The sequence below is a fragment of the Pongo abelii genome, chromosome 21 (assembly GCF_028885655.2).
Source record: "Pongo abelii isolate AG06213 chromosome 21, NHGRI_mPonAbe1-v2.0_pri, whole genome shotgun sequence".
Lineage (NCBI taxonomy): Eukaryota > Metazoa > Chordata > Mammalia > Primates > Hominidae > Pongo > Pongo abelii.
Window position 1 is genome coordinate 15,353,631 of NC_072006.2, and position 20,810 is coordinate 15,374,440.

Below are 20,810 nucleotides of genomic sequence, written 5' to 3' on the forward strand. Positions count from 1 at the left end.
GGAGAATGAGGAGGAGCCAGGAGTGTGCACACAACAGCCATCTTCTCAGAAGGCCTCCTGAGATTGCATCATCATGGCAGTCCCAACAATGCACAGCAAGAGATTCAAACTCACAACTCCCTCTGAAACCTTGGCATTACAGACAGGGTAGGCCAATAAAATCACTTACCTATAACCAACAACCTGTAAGAACCAATAACTCTAATAATCAATAACTTTGGCTATGTTCCAGTATATTTTATTACACAAGCATTAACAGATAAAAAGATGATGAATGGCATACCTGGATGATTTTAGGCAATACATCAACTCCATTTTTAGTGTTCTGTGTTGCAGTTAGATACTTTTTTTCCAAAAAGAAGGTTACAATCCACTTAATAAAAACAACACGAGCTGCCATATATGGAATTTTTGTACTGTAAATGTTCTCATTGTCTCGAGTTGTAGTAATGTACACAGGCTTTGGTCTCAAATGGGGGATGTCTGGTAGAAGAAAGAACACATGATTGATTAGGTTAATAAATCATAACGTTATGCAATCCCTACAAATGTTTTGGTTTCCAATTAAATCCAATTTTTGGTTGTCTAAATAGCAACTAAGAATGAAGAACCGCAATTATTAAAAATGGCATTTTTTGGTAGGCTCCTTTCTGATTCCGCCTTGTGATCTGACTGAGAAGGGGTGATGATGGTGATTGTTATGTATCTATGATATACAGCTATGGAAAAACTAAGCTAACAACTATTTTTAACAATTTTGATAAATTACATGAGACTATAATAGTAAAAATCTTTTCACATACATTATACCTAATTTAATTTTATTTTATAGCTGGAACAAATGTAAAAGTATATATGAACTTTTAAAACATCATTTTAGGTATTTTAACATCTAACACTGCAGTGATTAAATCCACTGAACTTTAGAGTTTTATATCCTTTTCCCTTTAGATGAATCCAATGAAACAGAATCAATATCATCTACTTTATATTTAAAAGAATTCAGAAAGTCACATTTCACCTTTGAGGCATCAAATGCTACCTTTTCCAAAGACTTAATAAGAAGTCAATTTCTCATTCTTTAAATTCCATAATTAATATGAAAATTATATGGTATTGGATTTGAGATACTACTTGCCATAAGTTCAACTCTCTATCTTAATAATTTTTGTATATCTGGAATACCTGTATGAGGCAGAAAAATGATCAACAAATAACTTTTAATCTAAGAATATTAACAATATACCATGTTTTAAAAATGAATTTAGACTACATATAAAATCAGAAACAAATTTTGAAAAAATATTCACATATATATAGCTAAAGAAATACATGTCCCAGTGCACCTAAAAGTCAGTAATTCTACATCTTTCAAAACGCACCAAGTTTTGGCTTCTCTCCCCGTGTGTGTGTGTGTGTATGTGTGTACGCATACATAGAAACACACAGAGTACAGACAACTGAATCAGGTGACCATGTTCCCCAAAAGAGTAACATCTCGTGTCACAATTTCCCCTCCAAAACTGTTTTTAATTATTCATTTGAACTAGTTTTACCTGTTTAAAATAATAAGGAGAGGAAGATTTAACCCCCACCTTTACCACTCTAAGGGATGCTTCTGTCCTGTGAGTCCTCATTTCTTACAGAAGAAAAAAAACATTAGGAGCCAAATTAGAAATTCCTTTCTGTTTCCTAGTCCTCTGGGGCTTACTGTCCATAGCTTGTCCAATCACCTAAAATTTGGCTCTCCATAAGCACCTGTCAGTAGTAGCTGCTGGATGCAGGACCCAGAATAAAATAAAAGGCATACGATGGCAGCTGTTTGCCTTGGGCTGGCCTCCAGTCACTGAGCAAAGCCTGAGGTCACCATACCCCACCACCCACAAGGAAAGACTTTAGGAAATGCAGAGATTTTTACATTAAAAGATGACAATGTAATTATACTAAAAATATCATAAATACATTTCAAATTATTTCTGAATATAGGAGCCACGGTTCCCTTTTACTGCTGTGAGCTGAGGTATATCTTAGTTGGTACAAATAATTAAAATCACTTATTAAGAAACTTTAAACATTTAATAATAAAGTTACCATTCAATACAAAAATAAAATGACTATTTTACTTTAAAACAATCAAAGGTCACTTTGAAAGAGACTGCATAGCTTTCCTTTGGATATCCTCTATACACGGCTCCAACAGTACTTACCAAGTACAGGTTTGTAGATGTTTGTTAACTTAGTAAATGATGGAAATAAATGAGGAAGATAATACTTTCGAAACAATGTAAAAAGAAATTTAAAACCAGTATCTTGATTCTCCTTATTCTTCCACTCCAAGCTTGCAGCCTTTGGATAATATGTGGAAAAGAACATATGTATATTTATATTTCAAATTAACATATACTGAACTGAAGTGTTGTTATGTTACTAAAATTCCTAACCTAAATGTAAAAAATGACAAATAATATTGACAATCATGTAATGAAATAATAACAAAGCTCAAAAGATGGCAGGAATGAATACTTCAAAACAAAACAGTAACTATGTTAAAAACAGCATTTTTACTTAGAACCAAACTGCTCAATGATACCATATCTTTTACAACGTGCTGTAATGTATCATGCCCATATTTTTTCTCTACGTTTTTTGTAATTATCTAACGTTCCTTGCGCCTTTAAAATATTTAGTCACAAACAATCAGGTGCTTTTTTCTAAACTCAGAAAAAAGCCATTTATAATAAATAGAAATTAAAGAAACAATCCCTCTCAAGAATTTCACCCAATGTTACCTACATGTAAAATCAATATCAAAAGGCAAAAGCCATGGAATTTTGGAAAATGCATTCTCCGTATTAAAAAAATTCAAAGGCTACGATTAACCAGGCATGTCAGTCCACTATGGATTAAGTTTAAATCTTTCATAGTGTTGAGATAATATCCTCCCCCTCAAAAACCCATCAGTGTTTGCATAGTGGGAGCACTCCAAAACTGCTCAATAGCTGGGACCACCCCTCAGGAGCCAGGAGGACAGCCTGGTTACACAAGTGCAGTCACCCCCCAACATGACTTAGGGAAACACGGCCCTTAGAGAAGACCTGTCGGTGGTTCTTAATGCTTGTTAGACCACAAAGCACTCTAAAGCAGGGCTTCCCAACTTCCTTCCTGACATGCCCACTTAGAAAATGAAATTTGTGCAGCACCTGAGGTAAAGGGATGAGATGCTTTGGCTACCGCAGGGGAAGCGGGGCTCAGCATCCATAACCTGCCAAAAGATGTGCTCTGAGAACTCATCTCAATCAACAGAAGAGAAGGCAGAAGGGAGGCACAGATATGCACCTAAAACTCTGCACACAATTAGGAAGTTCACAGTCTGCGTGCAAACCTCTATCCTGTATCAATTCCATCCGCTTTATCTGAGGTCACACAACTCATTAGTGACACACCTAGAATAAGAACCCAAGACCCCCAACACAAGTTCTGGATACTCTGTTGATTTTCCAGGATAAATTGAATGTCCAAACACTTCTGAACAGCTGGCATTTGAGATGCATCTAGAATGGGCCATTAGAGTTCAAATGTGGAGTTTCCAGAATACGAAAGCATGCCCCAGTCAGGTTCTCAGGATTTTGAAGTCCTGTGTTTCTGTTGCTGGCTAAAGGCAAAGGGGCAAGGAAAGGGGACAAAATTGCTCAGTATTCAGAAAGAGCAGCCAAGTACTGAATCTTGAGAGACAGCAGAGAAAAGCACAGTTCCCTAAAGAAAACTAGAAAGGAGTGAAAGGAAGGGAAGAGAACTGCCAGAGAAAATATCAGAAGAGGAGAGAATCTCATGAAGGAGGGGTAGTCAAATCCCCTCAAAGAATGAGGAGAGCAAAACCTGAAGTGTGCCCTCCTTCTGGGCTGACCCTAGAACCCTTGTGATTTGGGGCTTGCCACTTTAGCAGTGACAGGGCAGAAGGTAGCTAACAGTGGGTGTCAAAAGAACATGAATGAGGATGTGAACTCAGCAGAAATTATTACTTCAACAGCTCGGTTGTGAAGGGGAAGACAGATACTGGACAATACCCAGGATGAACTCAAGGACAAGAGAAGTATTTGCTGAGAAAAAAGAATCAGTATATTTTATTCTAACTATTACTCAGAAATCTAGACCAGGAGTCACAAATCTCCTATTAAAATCATAAACCAGTTACTTCAGTTCTGTATGCAATTGGTGCATATGAGAAAAATAATACATGACATAAAGGAGGCCTGTGCCAATGGCATGAGGAGATCGCTCCACGTGCTTCCCTTCAGATCCCCTGGTCTGCTCTGCCTATTCCTGTCCACATGTTCAGCCTCCGGGCCCGCCTCCTCCTTCAACCTGTCTTTCAAGCATAGAGATTAGGGGTAGGAAAGGAGTAAAGAGAGAAAAATGGTTTAAACACACTCACAAAATAGTACATACAGCTGGTCTTGCTGAAGTGACCTAAAAAATGGCACATACTCTGCATTTGCTGAAATATCACATAAAATCACCTCAAAGAAAAAGAAAGAGGAAAAAATATAGATACACAGAGAGAAAAGAGGCAATATTTCCTCTTTCTGCTGAGAATAAACCCATCACTGAAATAGTCATAATTTTTCTCTGACCTGAATAACCATATACTTCAACAGTATTTGAAGAAAAAAGCAGGTCTGGTCCTCAGCAATCTTCTCCCCCGATATGGCTGGCAGGAGTGGAGTGATTTCTTCTGGATATATCTTTACTGAAAGGACAGAAAATGATGACAGCTCATTCACCAAAGTTAAATTTTAAACAGTTTAAAATTTTAAACAAATTTAAAATTTTAGGATTTTAAAAATGGTCTCCATTAAAATACATCTCTCCATCCACCGAAGCTGCTCACACTGAGGAGCACACTCCAAGGCAGTGCGCATAAAGGGCCGGGAAACACAGCCCAGATGCCCACAAAGCACCTTCTCCTGCTGCACCATTCTTTCCCATTCAAATTCTGCTTTGGTCAGCCCAAGATCAAATGCCAGTCATTGAGCAATAACGCAATATACACTAATAAATCAATGGTCCCAACAGGCAAGTTCCTTGAAAACTCACAGGACACAAGTGACCACCATTAATAATCCCATGAGGCCACTACTGTCCTTCCATAGACGCTGCAGGAAAATACAGTGGCAAAATAAGATCCTGGTGAGCAGATGAATGTCCACTTATGAACAACAGTGATAAGAACAATAAAAACAATAGCTTTGGATGGTGGAGTTTAATCTCATTAACAGCCAGAAAACCAGTCCAGACTTCCCATGTGTCTCTACTTCCTGCTACTGCCAACATCTGTCCCCTCCTATTCCTGCTTCCATCACTTCAGTACATTTCTCCTGTCATCATTTCATATAAAATAAGCTCCAAGTCTTTTGATTCTAAGGTATGTAAGAATCTACAGTGAATATGAAAGGGGAATAATTCCTCTTCAGACTCCATCAGGATTTCTATTCAAGAAAATGAAAAAGTAAGAATTCCTCAATGTAAGTTCAAGAGTAATTTTAACATGGGAGATCTGCTAACATAACTTACCATCAGATACACTAGGGCTGGGATTGATGAGTGTCTCCAGTGTGCAAGGGCCCCTGGATGACATGATTGCTGGGAAACCAGGCACCAGGCAAGCAAAAATCAGCACCTGCTCTTCTGCACAGTTTGTCTGAAGTGCTTGAAGCCACAGAAGAAACAGCCTGATTCCTTCACATCTTATCTAAAAACAAAATTAAAAACAATGAAAATGAAACACATGTATTTACAGAAATGCATTACAATGTAGCATCAGTCTTGAGAAAGAAAAACTACAAGTTAAAGGTGTGTTAAGTAGTAAACCAAGTTCTTCACTTAGTGACAAATAAGCAAAGATGCTGCAATACAGCACAAGAGTTAAGAGCCCGGGTTCTGGAGCCAAAGTGCCTGGGTTCTAGTAAGCTCTGCCACTTTCTAGCTGGGACCCATGGAGAACAACTTAACTTCTCCATGCCTTAGTCTCCCCATCTGTAAATAAGGATGATAAGGCATTTACCACAAAAGACTATGATAAAGACTGAGTTAACATATGTAAACCAAATAACACAATGGCTGACTCCCAGTAAGCACTATGTAAGTGTTTCCTGTTAATAGTATCTTATTCTGTAAGGCAACAGTACCCACGGCCTCAATTACCCATAAAAACAATGGCACAGATAATGTCCCTCCAAATTTACATGTGCTATCACTATAATATGCCATGTTGATAATGTTCTTGAGAATCAGAAGACATGGAGCTAAATAACCTCAATGAGACAGAGCAGCTCTCCTTATACCTTATGTCCCTATTCTATTTCTCCAACACCTTTGCCATGCTCTGAAGTGCCAGCATCACGCTGTAGGAAACATCAACATAGGGAGATGTGTCCTTTTTCTTTCTTTACACTTCAAATTTATCCCATTCCTAGAATTCAAAAGCACATGTCCCTCCATTTCTGTATTCCTAAATGACTGAAAAGATTAGGTCAATAAAAAAAAATAAGCAAAAGAGGTTGAAAAAATGTCACATGCAACTGAAAGATGCAGTGAACTCCAAATGCCAGCAACTGGAGTGACTGCCTCATCTCCTTTCAATTAACTCAAGGTGGTGCTGACTCCGCCAGAGCAAGAATATTGCAAGTCAAACACAAGGCTTTGCCAGAAGACCAAACCAAAAAGTGGAGAAGAGCCAAAATAAATAAATAAAAATATTCTGCTGACTCCCAATAGAAGCCAAAATATACTAGGACAGACACCCCAGCTGGTGACAGTACTGCCCCATTAACAGGGTAAATTCACAGTGTACTTCCAAACACACTCCTGGACTCCACCACTGTTCTGCACAAGCCTCCATGCCCACTCACACCTGTCCTCCTCTCCCAAGCAGGTAAAATGAGTGGTAACATTACTATTCAGCCATCAGACGGAGAGGAGAGGGAGGGGAGGGGAGGGGAGGGGAGGGGAGGGGAGGGGAGGGGAGGGGAGAAGAGACTCTATGTATATCTTTTTTCTTTTTTTGGCAGGGGGTGGGGGGATAGAGTTTCACTCTGTTGCCCAGGCTTGAGTGCAGTGGCATGATCTCAGCTCACTGCAACCTCTGCCTCCCAGGTGGAAGCAATTCTCCTGCCTCAGCCTCCCGAGTAGCTGAGACTATAGGTGTATGCCACCATGCCCGGCTAATTTTTGTATTTTTAGTAGAGACGGGGTTTCATCATGTTGGCCAGGCTGGTCTCGAACTCCTGACCTCAGGCAATCTGCCTGCCTCGGCCTCCCAAAGTGCTGGGGTTACAGGCGTGAGCCACTGTGCCTGGCCAGCTCTATGTATATCTAATCAAATTATATTTAATTGAACAAGAGTGAAGTTTCTATGAAATTCTATCACAAGTCTCTAATTTTTATATGTTAACTGTATTTAAGAGAACTAAATATAAATAAGGGTAATTATAAAGATGTGATTAACAACCTGATAGGTTTTAACTACAAGCCTATTTCCTTAAAATAAGAGGGACAAAATATAGAATCTACAGTGAGACTAGGAATAACTCACTTCATTTTTTTTCAACATGTGAGAAATAGCTAACATATCAAGTTTTAAGAGGCTGTGATTGTTTAAGCCAATGTAAACCAACCAATATATTAGCTTATTAAAGGCATTCGCACAACTTAATTAACTCCAAATGAATTACCTTTCATAAAATATTCATCCCAGGCTGAATTTTTTCTGCCACTTATGTTTTAGGGTAATCTTATCTCAGCATCAAGAAGTATACGTTGTAATAAAAGACATATCCATTTCAAAATCAACCAATTTTAACCTATAAATCTGCCACAAATAAATATTCAAGAGTGAGACCGTGTTGTTCTTTTCTCCCACAATGGCTCTCACAATTACTAAAATTAACTAGAGACAACTACAATTTTAACAACCAGGTTACCAAGATGGACAGAATCAAGCATGTGAGCTCTGAAGCTTAGAGGGCGACTGCCCTTCCTTTTTCTGATGATAAAACTGGAGCAGTCAGTGCCTTGCCCATGGTCCCTACCCATACCCAGCAGAATCAGAGCTCTAAACTCTGAAGCCCAACCCATTTTCTCCTAATACTATTTAAAATGTCTCTCGCAATAAGTTATGATGTAAGAACAAAACCCTAATAATATAATTTCTCAATTAAAAATTAAAACTAAGTCAAGTGGTTTCTAAAGATCTTTTTACCAAAATGCCCTAACATTGTTACTTTGTGGCATTAACAAATTTAAGAGTAATAAAAAATGCCATTACACAATAAAATAAATACCTTAATAGAATTTCCAGTGTGTAGAAGCTTCTTTAAAGTTGAGCCTGAAAGTTTAAAATAATGAATTATAATAGAGTATATAAATGCATATCAAAGATCTATTTTAAGAAAATATGTACTTATGACAAAAATATACTTTTTAAAAATAAAAGGAAAAAGGCTGACCTTCAGAAGCAAAGCAATGTCACAGAGGGAAAGATGTTTTCAAGACAAAAGTACTTTAAGTATGTATCTCTTCAGAATTCTTTTAAAACAGTCAAAATGATTGATATTAAGGTAAGCCAAATGCCCACAGTGGATTATGTGCATATATCTCTTGTCATCCATAAAATGGACGCTTTTTTTTCTTTTAAATCTCTAAAGGTAAAAATAATGTAAAACAACTGCTCACAAAACATTTTTACAAGAATATTTTACAAATACTCAGAATGGCATGTTTCTCTCCTGGCAATGACAACCACATTTACGGGGTTTGGTCCATCAATAAATCCTCTAGCAGAGCGCTTCGGTCACTACCAAGGAGGCAGAATCAAAGCTGACTCGGAACTCCAGTCAACTACAAAAACTGGTGCTGCAGCCCACTAGAATGAGAAAAGCTTCTCTTAGGAGGATGGAACACTATTACTAAGTCTTCTATAAATGTATTCATGACCTCAGTATGGAGATGGCAACCCCACCTAAATATCTTATGTAGCCTCTAAAACGGGATATTAACCTCAAAAAAGGAGATGACCTTTTAAAACAGAAATACACTGAAAATCTGAGGTAAGAGAACTTTCCTCTCAGTCAAATTTCAGATCTTTTAAGAAAAAAATTACTTAGATCCTCTGATGAAAAGTTTGTGATAGCTCTTTAACAACTGGATATCAAATCATATTTACTCCACCAATGAATTTCATAGAGCTCCTCTAACAAGACAGCCAGTGTTTTGGCAACTGATACATGCCACAGCCACATTGATAAATACATATATAATAATTAAATGCATACTCTTTAGAAATTCATTAGAACAAAATCACTGGCCATCTGAAGGAACCTTTTAGAACGATTCTACTGTTCGTAACACCTAACACTAGGGCTCGGAGGAAACTCATCATCATGACTCAGACTAGGTTCTAGCACTTAAATAACTAATAGTTTGTGCTTGAGTGAAGGAAGCGAAAGTGTCTCCCCTTCCCCAACTTCTCCCTTCACCAAACCATATCCAGTAATTTTTGGTCTAGAGCCAGCATTTACTAGGCTGGTTCTCTCTGTCACAGCTAAGGTTCAAGTGTCCATCTAGCCCACACCTTTCCTCAACCTGGGGCCTTGTTCTTTGTCCCCATGTTCATCCATTCTTGGACAGTTAGTTCCATGTCAGTTTAACATCTGCTTCATTACACCTTATGAGGACCTCATGGTGGCTGGCAGAGCCAACAGATACTAGACCTCCCAGGAGACCTAATGATAAAGTCTGCACAGACAGTTCTCTTTCCAGCCATCTGGCTAATCCATCATCTTGCAACATATTCTTGGAAATACTTTCTCCTGGCCATTGTGTGTGACCATTGGTGCTTGTTAGTCCTTCCCCTTGTTAAGATGGGTCTGGCTTGTTTTTGGTGGTGGTTGGTGCTTTTTTTTTTTTTTTTTTTTTTTTTGAGACAGAGTCTCGCTCTGTCGCTCAGGCTGGAGTGCAGTGTTACGATCTTGGCTCACTGCAACCTCCACCTCCTGGGTTCTAGCAATTCTCCTGCCTCAGCCTCCAGAGTAGCTGGGATTATAGGTGCATACCACCATGCCAGGCTATTTTTTGTATTTTAGTAGAGACGGGGTTTCACCATGTTAGCCAGGCTGATCTCGAACTCCTGAGCTCAGGCAATCCACCCGCCTCGGCCTCCCAAAGTGCTGGGATTACAGGTGTGAGCCACCGCGCCTGGCCGTTGGTGTTTTTTAAGTATTCGGACTACCTACAGATGCCTATAACCACTGTTCCCTACACACAGAGGAGAAAAATACATATAGAAAGGGCATTACATGCAGACATATAGAACACATGACCCATATTGGTCAATGGTCCCAAACTTGTTAAAATTTATCTGGTAATTTGTTACAGCAGCAACAGAAAACTAATACATATGTATTTGATCTAAGTCTATTCTGTTGTATTGAGAAACTCGTTTGTACATGGGAAGCAGTACAGCTTAGCAGTTATAAGTCAGATTCAGAAGCTAGACTGCTAGGGTTCAAATCTAGGTTCTGCATTTATTAACTGTAACCTAAGTTAGTAACTTCATCTCACTATGCCTGAGTTTTCTCATCTGTAAAATGGGGTGACAACAGTACCTATCAGACAACTGACAGTGAGATTTAAACGAGTTAATATATATAAATGCACAGAACAGTGCCGGGTATGTGGTAAGCACATTTTCCACACAGGACGGGGCATCAGCTATTCTCTAAGGAACTCTTTTTTAATAATAAAAAAAAAAATTAGCAAGAAAAACTTGTGCAGTGGAGGCACATAGCATGAGGACTGGTAATAAGTAGCTGAGAACCTTGCTTGGCCTCCGTAGGGCTTTTTTTTTTTTTGAGATGGGGTCTCACTCTGTAGCCCAAACTGGAGTGCAGTGGCGCGATCTCAGCTTACTGCAACCTCCGCCTCTAGGGCTCAAGTGATTCTTGTTCCCCAACCTCCTGAGTAGCTAAGACTACAGGCACGCGCCACCATGCCTGGCTAATTTTTTGTATTTTAGTAGACACAGGGTTTCACCATATGGTGATCCGCCTGCCTTGGCCTCCCAAAGTCCTGGGATTACAGGTGTGAGCCACTGCGCCCAGCCCTCTGTAGGTATTTTTTAAGGCCTTAAGTTCACAAAGATATTTCTACTTTAACATTATCAAGTCATTTCTCATTTTGTTTTAATTTTTAAGCGCCTCTATATATGTCATGCCTGTTTGGATTTTTAAACTTCTTATCCAAACTATAATTATACCCACCCCACCTCTTCTGTGCCTCATCAACCCTACTGGTTGCCACTTTACTGACCACGGGAATAACTGAAAGAATAAGTAAATAAGATCTAATTACTTGGGCTGATTCTATGAATTTCTAATTTCTATTGGCTAGCTTTTACTACATTTTAACCATAAATATCCTTTGAATGTAAGTCTTACTACTTTTGAAGAGGCAGTAAAAATGTCAGGGCTGCGACTAGTGAGAGAAGAGTGTAGATTCTGAAAAAAATTTAAGGGATACCAAAAAACTCATTAATCAAGATAAATATTTTCATGCAATGGTTTTTAAAAATTGCATTTTAAAAATGCAAAGAATCCATAATGAACTATATTAAAATTTTAAATACTAATGTTCCGCTGAACCATATGGGAACCAGAGGGAAAAGAAAAAGGGTATACTTCTGTATGTGTGTTTCTATGTATTTTTAATGTTTTTTTCTTTTACAGAACATTAAAGTATGAAAAATGTAAAATTGGATGTATTAAAACTCACAGCATTAGTTTAAATATTTTATTTATAACAAAGAATGTATTATAATATTACTTTCCTGGCTCTGAAGAAAGCAAATTCATCAATAATATTTTCAAAATCTATTTCTTTGCTTCTCATTTTAGATTGTAAGAATTGTCACATTTGACAATTTCTCTTTGAACAAGTAACAATCTTTTAAAGATCTTTTAATAATATTTTTAAGGCCAGGAGATCATACAGATATTTCTAACCTTTTAAACTTTAACATTATGAAATCTTTTCTTATTTAGTTTTAATTTTTTAAAACCTCCTTCTCAATATCACGCTTCAAATCAAATTACACACAATGCAGTACACCATCAGCATCAAACAAGGAGCAAGAAAGAGAGAAATTTCCTCTGGGCTAATGGTATGCCAAGCCCGCTAGAAGAGGCCAGTGGAATAGGAACAAAGAACTTCCTGGCACTACAAGATCCACACTAAGCATGAGGAACCAGCATTCCACTAAAAATTTGAAATTAACATAAATTAGCTCAAAATGGATCAAAGACCTAAACTATAGAACTGCTATATGAAAACATAGAAGATCTTTGTGACTTTGGGTTAGGCAAACATTTGTTACACATGATACCAAAAGCACAATCCATAAAAGAAAAAACTGATTAACTGGATTTCTTAAAAATTAAAAACTTTAACTTTTCCGAAGACACTATTAAGGGAATGAAAAGACAAGCCAGAAATGGGGAGAAAATATTTCCAAGGCATCAATCTGAGATCTTCTTTAATGGGCAATAGATTTGAACTTCACCAAAGAAGACAAAGAAATGGCAAATAAGCACATAAAAAGATGCTTAAGATTATTATTATTAGTCAATGAGATACCACTATCACTAAAATAAAAAGACTGATCATAACAAATGTTGAAGAGAACGTGGAGTAAGTGGAGCTCTTACGCTGCTGGTAGGAATATAAAATGGTACAACCACTTTGGAAAACAGTCTGGTAGTTAAACATACACTGTTACATGGTTCAGCCATTCCACTCCCAAGAGACAGGAAACCGTATGTTCACACAAAGACTTGAGCATAAATGTTCATAGTAGCTTTACTTATAATAGCCCCAGATGCTAGAAACAATCCAAATGACCATCAATACATGAATAAATTATGGAATTATGATATGTCCACAAAATGGAATACTGTACTACTCAGAAATAAGAAGGAATGAACTATTAATTCATGAAATAATATAAATAAACCCTAAAATAATTATGCCAAGTGAAAAAAGCCAAACAAAGAAGAGTACATACTTCATGATTCTACTTATGTAAGACTCTAGAAAACGCAAGCTAGTCTACAAGGGCCAGAAAAGCAGATCAGTGGTTGCCTAGGGACTGGGGGATGAGGTGAGAAAAGATGGGAGAGCGGGATTACCAAGAGGGATGAGGAAACTTTCGGGGGTAGTACCTATGTTCATTATCTTGATGGTAGCAATGATTTCATATGTGTATACCTATGTCAAAACTTCTCAAAATGTGCATTTTAAATATATGTAATTTACTGTGTATAAATTGTTAACCACCCCCCATAAATATTTTTTTTTTGTATAAGAAAAAAAAGATCAGGCGACCTGGAAGTGACTGGGTCAAAGATCAGGAGAATGGAGGACGTGGTCAGACAGAGATCAGTGTCTGAAGCCACTGAGGCACAGAGGATTGGGGTGGGAGCTGATGGTTAACTTGGCATGAAGGAAAAGGGCCAGGAGAGAACAAAGCCATGGGGGATGGGGGGAAGGCAAGCGAGCAGGAGGTCAAAAGACATGGCAGCAACCAGAAGGTAGAAGGTGGCATGTAAAAGGGACAGAGGTTTCCACAGAGGGAATGGTGGCTGATGTCTAGAATTGGCATGGGAGAAAAGAAAGACCATGATCTCACCTCCACTCCTGAGGGAGACAGAGGAGCTTTAGACAAAAGTCAGGTTTCAGGTGGTCAGGGAGGTGAAAGAAAGAGGCTGAGGTTTCAGGGCTATTGTTTAACGCAAGAAGAGGATCCTCCCAGGGGGCAAAACACAAAGAAGTGCCTGGGAGGGGAAGAAGCACAGAGCAGTAACGGTAAAAGCACCCTGAGAGGGCATAGAGAAACACCAGGTGAGTTGGCCCCTAAGCTACCATGGGCATTAGTTCCAGACATCTCCTGCTGAACATGGAGGCGTGTGGGGTCCCTGATTTCACCCAGCCTGGCTGTGATGCACTTCTGAGACAGTCCTGTGTGAAGTGCACAGAGTAACCCTGCTCTCTCAGGAAGAGTGAGGTATGGTATGGTCTGAATGAGGGGACCAGGGAAAGCTGCCAGACTCAGGCTCCCAAGTAACAGTTAGGACCCAGTGGGCAGTAGGGACCTTGAGAAATGAGACTGGTCAGAGGCTATGTTCACATCCCAGGCAATGTGGGGCCACTGGTTAGTCCCAGGCACAAAGCCTGGAATACACTTAAAAAGCAAAAAACAAATTTTCAGTTTAGTTAGGCCCTTGATTTTTACACTATATATATAAAAAACCTAGGTGAACAAACTAGATTTAATAATGACTCATAAAAAAACATATGAGGTATTGCACATATGTGAATTTTCCAATAACTGAACCCCACCCCTTTAAACCTAGGGATTATTCATTTTTAACATTTTTTATATAAAACATCTCTAATACAAAATATATTCTTCTGCCTACCTGACAAATAATTATTGAGTTCGGGCACAGCACTGTACACTGAATGAGATAGGAAACTTGCTTTCTAGAGGCTCCAGAGCAGTAAGGCTTCTTAAAGTGAACACACATATAACTTAAGTCCTGTGTTGACGATGCGCAGCCTGCCCTTATACCAAATATCCCTGGTTTGCTGCCAGTGCCATTCTTTGCCATTGCCTCACTCTCTATCAGTTCTAATTATTGCCCAGAAATCAGATGTCAAGCAGTCACCTTTATGCACTATGATTTACTGGCCTAAAAAATGACTTCAGAAAAAATTTGATGAACAATTTTTTCTTTCGTAGTCAGTAATGGAAATTTACAAATAGTTGAGTTGTATATTAGCATACAATGCAGAGTTCATGAGTATTGTGCCAACCACTCCCCTTGTCATCTTGCTCTACAAACATCACTTGAAGAAATACCTCCAGATGGAATAATGAACCCATGTTCATTTCACATTGCAAAACTTACAAGTTCAAATATGTTTCCTCATTCAACGATTTAAAGCAAGGAGCCAGCCATTAAAAACCAAAACAAAGAAAAACCGCAGACTATCCCTTCCCTTTAAAAGCAGTTTTAAGAGAAATAGAATGTCTCTGTTTTCTACAGACAAAATAAGATGACATGATAAGAAACAGACTTCAAGCACTGTGGTGGTTGATGTTTCAAATTATTTTCTTCCTTCTCAGGATAAAATGTGGCTTTTGAGACTCATAGAATACAGCAGTTGCCCTTATTTTAGGTTTCTGCTTAGAGACACTGTCATTTGCAGTGTCGGACAAGAAGCATACCGCATCAGTGGTGTATAACCACAACTTCAAGGTTTTAACCCAACATTTCAGAATACCCCGTCCCCCACCAGCTGCAGTAACATTTAATTAGTAAGACATTAGTATAGGAGTGTCCTCCCTAGTAGGTAAGGAATATTTGCTACCTAGAATATCAGACACTGGTTGGTGAGAAGGCCCCTCCTTGCCCAAGACTCAGAGGTTTTGTAAAAGTCAGGATGCCAATGCTGAGAGCATATTTAAAGCATATTCCTTTCCTTTGATACCTGGTATTTCCCTACAGTTTCTAAGTTTCTACAACAACTCAGTCAAGACCTGGACTGACTAATGGTTAACAGTTTTAAAAATCCAAATAAACTGGAAATAATTCAATAGGTACAGTGAGGTATATATGTATATAATTACAAATCCATAATCTCTTATGGACCATTTCAAAATCCAAAAGATTATAGGAAAACTAAAGTTCTTCTGTGTAAGTCATTAGTGTACAGAACCTAATCTGAATTCATATGCCTGCAACACCCGAATAAGGCTATCTTGTGTGTAGATATTCCACTAATGGTATATATTCTTATCTTAAGCTATAGAAATAATAACTTGCTTAGTTGGGGCCGGGAGGAGAAGGCGCTGCCCAGACCACTGGAAGTGTTATGTTAGGATTGTCTTGTTCTAATTTATTTGCTTCATCATACGTCAACGCACCACATTGTCATTCTAAAATCTGAAAATGCCTGATTCCAAAGCACATCTAGTAAAGATCACTGTAGAAGAGATGTGGACCTGTGTCAAAACCAATTTCCACCCAATATGATTATCATGCAAAAATATATTTGTCTGAAAAGAGCCTGTTTGACTCTAAGTATATAAGCATCAGTAATAAACGTGGATAATTTTACATGCAAATGCTCATATTTCAGCATTCTGAAACATTATTCATTCTGACCACTTTACAGCAACAGCTTGTTCTGCACACCAGATAAACAACACATACTGCTATTAGATGGCTCAGGAAACTCAGTATTTGGCAATCTCAATTGAGGAGTCTGAGGCCTCCAGTCATTGTTCTTGCTAAGATGCTGCCAAACTGGGTAAAAAGCTACTTGTACCAGCAATTTTAACCAGTTTATGTGGTATTAGGCAGAATTAAAATAATACTACACACTGCCTACTAGACACATAGTTTCACAACACAAATGCAAATTAATTTTCACACACAGTCCTAATAAGTTTATTCCTGCTGTGAAGAGCCTACTAATCTTCAGACATTCTAAAGTGCTATCTAAAGAAAATGAGCATAGTTTTCATACAAATGATATAAACAAAATTGAAGAAGGATTATATGTAGCACAGATAAAAAATACTGCATGCAATTATTTCTCATTGTCAGCCATTCCTACGGTACCATGGAGCACCACAAATCCCCATGATGTCTCTTTAGATTATACCTTACATTTAAATTTTTATTTTTACTTTAATTTAAAAACACAAGCTGAAAGTCTCAATTAAGCAGAAATGCGATGGAGAACTCTCTAAAATTTAAAGGAAAACTTTCTTTGTGTATTTGAAATATTTAAAGATAAAGGCACTATCTTAAAGTAATGATTTACACATTTGGTTCAACTGACATATACACTTTTTTAAATTAAGAACATATAACTTCAAACAATTCAGTTTCTATGAGAGTCAATTTAATTTTCACATAAATAATCCTAAATGAAATTTAGGATTCGGAATTTTGGAATATCCACTAATCATGTTGCATTCTTTCAGTTTCCACAACTTTGTACATATTGATCTCCCACCCAGAAAACCCTTTCCACACTGCACCTGTTCATCTTTCAAGGCTCAGATCAAAGTTACCTCTCTTGAAGCCTTCCTCAATTTCTCTGAACAGAATTATTCAACTTTTCTTTTTTGTTATCATCATACTTCTTTCATAGAGACAATTTTGCTGTAATTATTTTTCTCATCTATCCCCTGACTGGGCAAAAGGCCTATACAATACAAGAATGGTGATATATTCTTAGTTTCTGTCCCAGAACTTTGCACACAAATGTCTCTCCCTCAACAAATATTTGAATGAATGAATGATCAAACAGAGTTAGATTCCAACATAAGGTCACACTCTCCACAAATACAATCATCTGGTAAGTAAGAAAACTTGTAGGAAATGCTAGACTCTTGTACGGCAGGGGCTTGAAGGAGACACTGTTTAAAACAGAAGGCAGAATTCACAATTGATTTCCCAGAATTACTCCAGCTGTGCTGTGAATATTCAAGTGGGATGTTAGATGTTAAAAGCTGGACAGAAAAGGCAGCTGTGGTAACTTGCTTTATTTCAAGTTTCCTCTCAATGCCACATCCTAAAGCATTCAAAGAGAATAATTTTCAGTCAATGATACAGGCTTAAAGAACAAGAATTCTCTTGGCTGGGCACGGTGGCTTACACCTATAATCCCAGCACTTTGGGAAGCCAAGGCGGGTGGATCGCTTGAGGCCAGGAGTTCGAGACAGCCTGGCCAACATGGTGAAACCCCATCTCTACTAAAAATAAAAAAAAAAAATTAGCCGGGCATGGTGGCACATGCCTGTAATCCCAGCTACTCGGGAGGCTGAGGTAGGAGAATCACTTGAACTCGGGAGGCAGAGGTTGCAGTGAGCCGAGATCACACCACTGCACTCCAGCCTGGGTGACAGAGCAAGACTCCATCTCAAAAAAATAAAAATAAAAATAAAAACACACTACTGTAATTCAGGAGGTCTGGCTGGGGCCTGAGATTCTGCATCTCTAACAAGCTTCTGGGTGAGGCTTATGCTGCTGGCCTATGAACTATACTCTAAGGAGCACACAGAGGAAGAGAGAGACATATTTGTCTCCAAAGTCAGGGTTGAACTTGTCTTGGTTTTCATTACCATAATACCATACCCTTATTAATATTCCTTTCTATAAGCTATCTTGATGATATCAATTATATAAAACATTACTGAAAATTCAACTGGAAGAAATTCATATTACTAAAAAAATTTTTAATTGTTCTTACCTATACTCTGGTAATGCCATCGAAAGAAAATTCGTTCAGGTAGAAACTGCAGTATTTTCTATTAAAAAAAGATATAAAGAAAATAAACAATAAATGAAATTACACATTTTCATGACAGGCCCATATTACTCACTATAGGTAAGTTCTAAAAGAGGAAAAGGAAACTATTTACAATAACATAAATACCGCACTTTATGCTGTATTCCTATGAGATAGTTTCTTTCACTTGCCCCAGGCAAGCTTTCTTACCTGAATGTTTTAAAGAGATCACTGTCCCAAGTTTAATTCCCTCCAAAAGAAAACAAGAAAAAACCTAAAATGTTATTTTTATCTTAATTAAATAATAGCCATTTCTTAAATATTAAAATAAAAATTTCCCAAATGACAGATTCCCCAGGTTTCTTCTTTTCCACCATCTCCTTCCCATTTTCATTATAATCACTATTAGTCTCTAGACAAAGAACAGGATTGGGAAGAAAAGTGAAAACAAAGAGAATGAGACTGTAAACAACTCAGTGAGACAAGAAAATGAAACTGGTGGCAAGAATTTCATGAAATTAACGGCCAAAAAAAACTAATAAGTTTTAGAATTATAGTTAAGAATATCCCCAAACTTTTACAAATTTGACTTTTGTAGATTCCATATATACGAGATCATGCAGTATCTTTCTTTTTTTTCTTTGAGACAAAGTCTCACTCTGTCGCCCAGGCTGGTGTGCGCTGGCGTGATTTCAGCTCACTGCAACCTCCGCCTCCATGGTTCAAGTGATTCTCCTGCCTGAGTCTCCCAAGTAGCTGGGATTACAGGTGCCTGCCACTAGACCCAGCTAATATTTGTATTTTTAGTAGAGACGGGGGTTTCACCATGTTGGCCAGGCTGGTCTCGAACTCCTGACCTCAGGTGATTCACCCACCTCAGCCTCCCAAAGTGCTTGGATTACAGGCATGAGCCACCACGCCCAGCCCCATGCAGTATCTTTCTGTGCCTGGCTTATTTCACTTGGCAACAATGTCCTCCAGGTTCAACCATGTTGTCACAAATCACAGCATTTCCTTTTATAAGGCTGAATAGTATTTCACTGTGTATTCATACCACATTTTCTATATCCATTCATTCACTGATGGACACTTAGGTTGTTTCCATATCTCAACTACAGTGAATAATGCTGCAATAAACATGGGAGTGCAGATATCTCTTCTGAATACTGATTTTAATTCCTTGGCACATAAAGCCAGAAGTGGGATTGCTGGGGCATATGGTAATTTTATTTCTAGTTTTTTTGAGGAACTTCCATACTATTCTCCATAATGGCTGCACTAATTTACACTCCCATCAACAGTATACCAGCACTTCCTTTTCTCTACATCCTTACCAACACTTGTTACCTGTCATCTTTTTGATAATAGTAATTCTAACAGGTGTGAGATGACATCTCATTGTGATCTTAATTTGCATTTTCCTGATGATTAGTGATGTCAAACATTTTTTCATAAACTTGTTGGCCAAATGTATCTATGTATTCTTTTGAGAAAGTCTATTCAAGTCACCTTATCTTTCAAGCCCATAACTCTGAAAGGTATCTCATATCTAATGTTACTACACGATAATTCTGACAAACACTCAAACACACCCACACGCATTCCAAATCCCATTGAGTGAAAAATACCTACACACCAGAGAACAGACTTCACTCTTGAAAAATAAAATAAATATAAATAAAATATGTAATCCAAGATTTCATGAATAGTGGGCAAGAGAGATGATAAACAATATCATTTAGCAAAAAAAAATTTAAAAATAAAAAAAAAATCCCTGACAGACGTTTGCACGAAATATTACAGAAGTAAGGGGGAAAGAGCTTCACCTTTGCAGGGGCTTCACGGAATGCTTCCTGGAAATGAGGACACTTGAGCTGAGACTTAGAAGATGAATTAAATTCGCCTAGCGGATAGGGACAGAAGGAAAACCATGGGAAAATGCTAGAAGGCAAACACAGCTTGGTGCCTTACAGGAACCACAGCAGCAGGAGAATCAGTTTGGCTGGTAGGCAGTGAGAAGGGGAGGAGATGGGCCTGGAGAGGCAGGCGAGGCTGGGGGCTTAATGTCCTCACGGGAGCAGTGTGGTCCCTGAATGGGTTCCAGCTGGAGGTGAACTGGAGGTAGCTGAGAGGAGAGACAGACACTATCACTAAAGAGAGGCAATGGTAGCATTTCAGAGGAGAAATAAGAAGGCCTGGACCAAGGCCGGCCAGGTAAAGAGCACATATAATAGTGATATGCAGGAGATAAAATTGTCAGGATAAGTGGGTAGAGGGGCTGTAGTAAATGGAGGTCTCCATGGCTCCCAGTGGCTTTGTAGATGGCAACACCTTTATCCAAGAGATCAAATCCAGATGCAATCTTAGACCCGAGGAGAATAAGCTGTCAAGTT

At 38.3% G+C, this 20,810-nt stretch overlaps 1 protein-coding gene across 7 annotated transcripts in view; it reads right to left on the reverse strand.

Annotated features, from left to right (window-relative positions):
- RALGAPA2 (Ral GTPase activating protein catalytic subunit alpha 2) overlaps positions 1–20,810 on the reverse strand; it is a 326,207-nt gene that overhangs the window by 248,822 nt on the left and 56,575 nt on the right. For all 7 annotated transcript variants that reach the window (XR_010138774.1, XM_054541632.2, XM_054541631.2 and 4 more), the window contains exons 4-9: positions 18,379–18,436; positions 8,340–8,383; positions 5,572–5,749; positions 4,632–4,747; positions 2,208–2,346; positions 284–483 (exon numbers count right to left, since the gene is read on the reverse strand). Coding sequence is in view for 6 of the 7 variants with exons in the window: in XM_054541632.2 (XP_054397607.2) it covers positions 284–483; positions 2,208–2,346; positions 4,632–4,747; positions 5,572–5,749; positions 8,340–8,383; positions 18,379–18,436 (735 nt within the window). In the remaining variant the exon portion in view is untranslated. The remainder of the gene's footprint in view (positions 1–283; positions 484–2,207; positions 2,347–4,631; positions 4,748–5,571; positions 5,750–8,339; positions 8,384–18,378; positions 18,437–20,810) is intronic.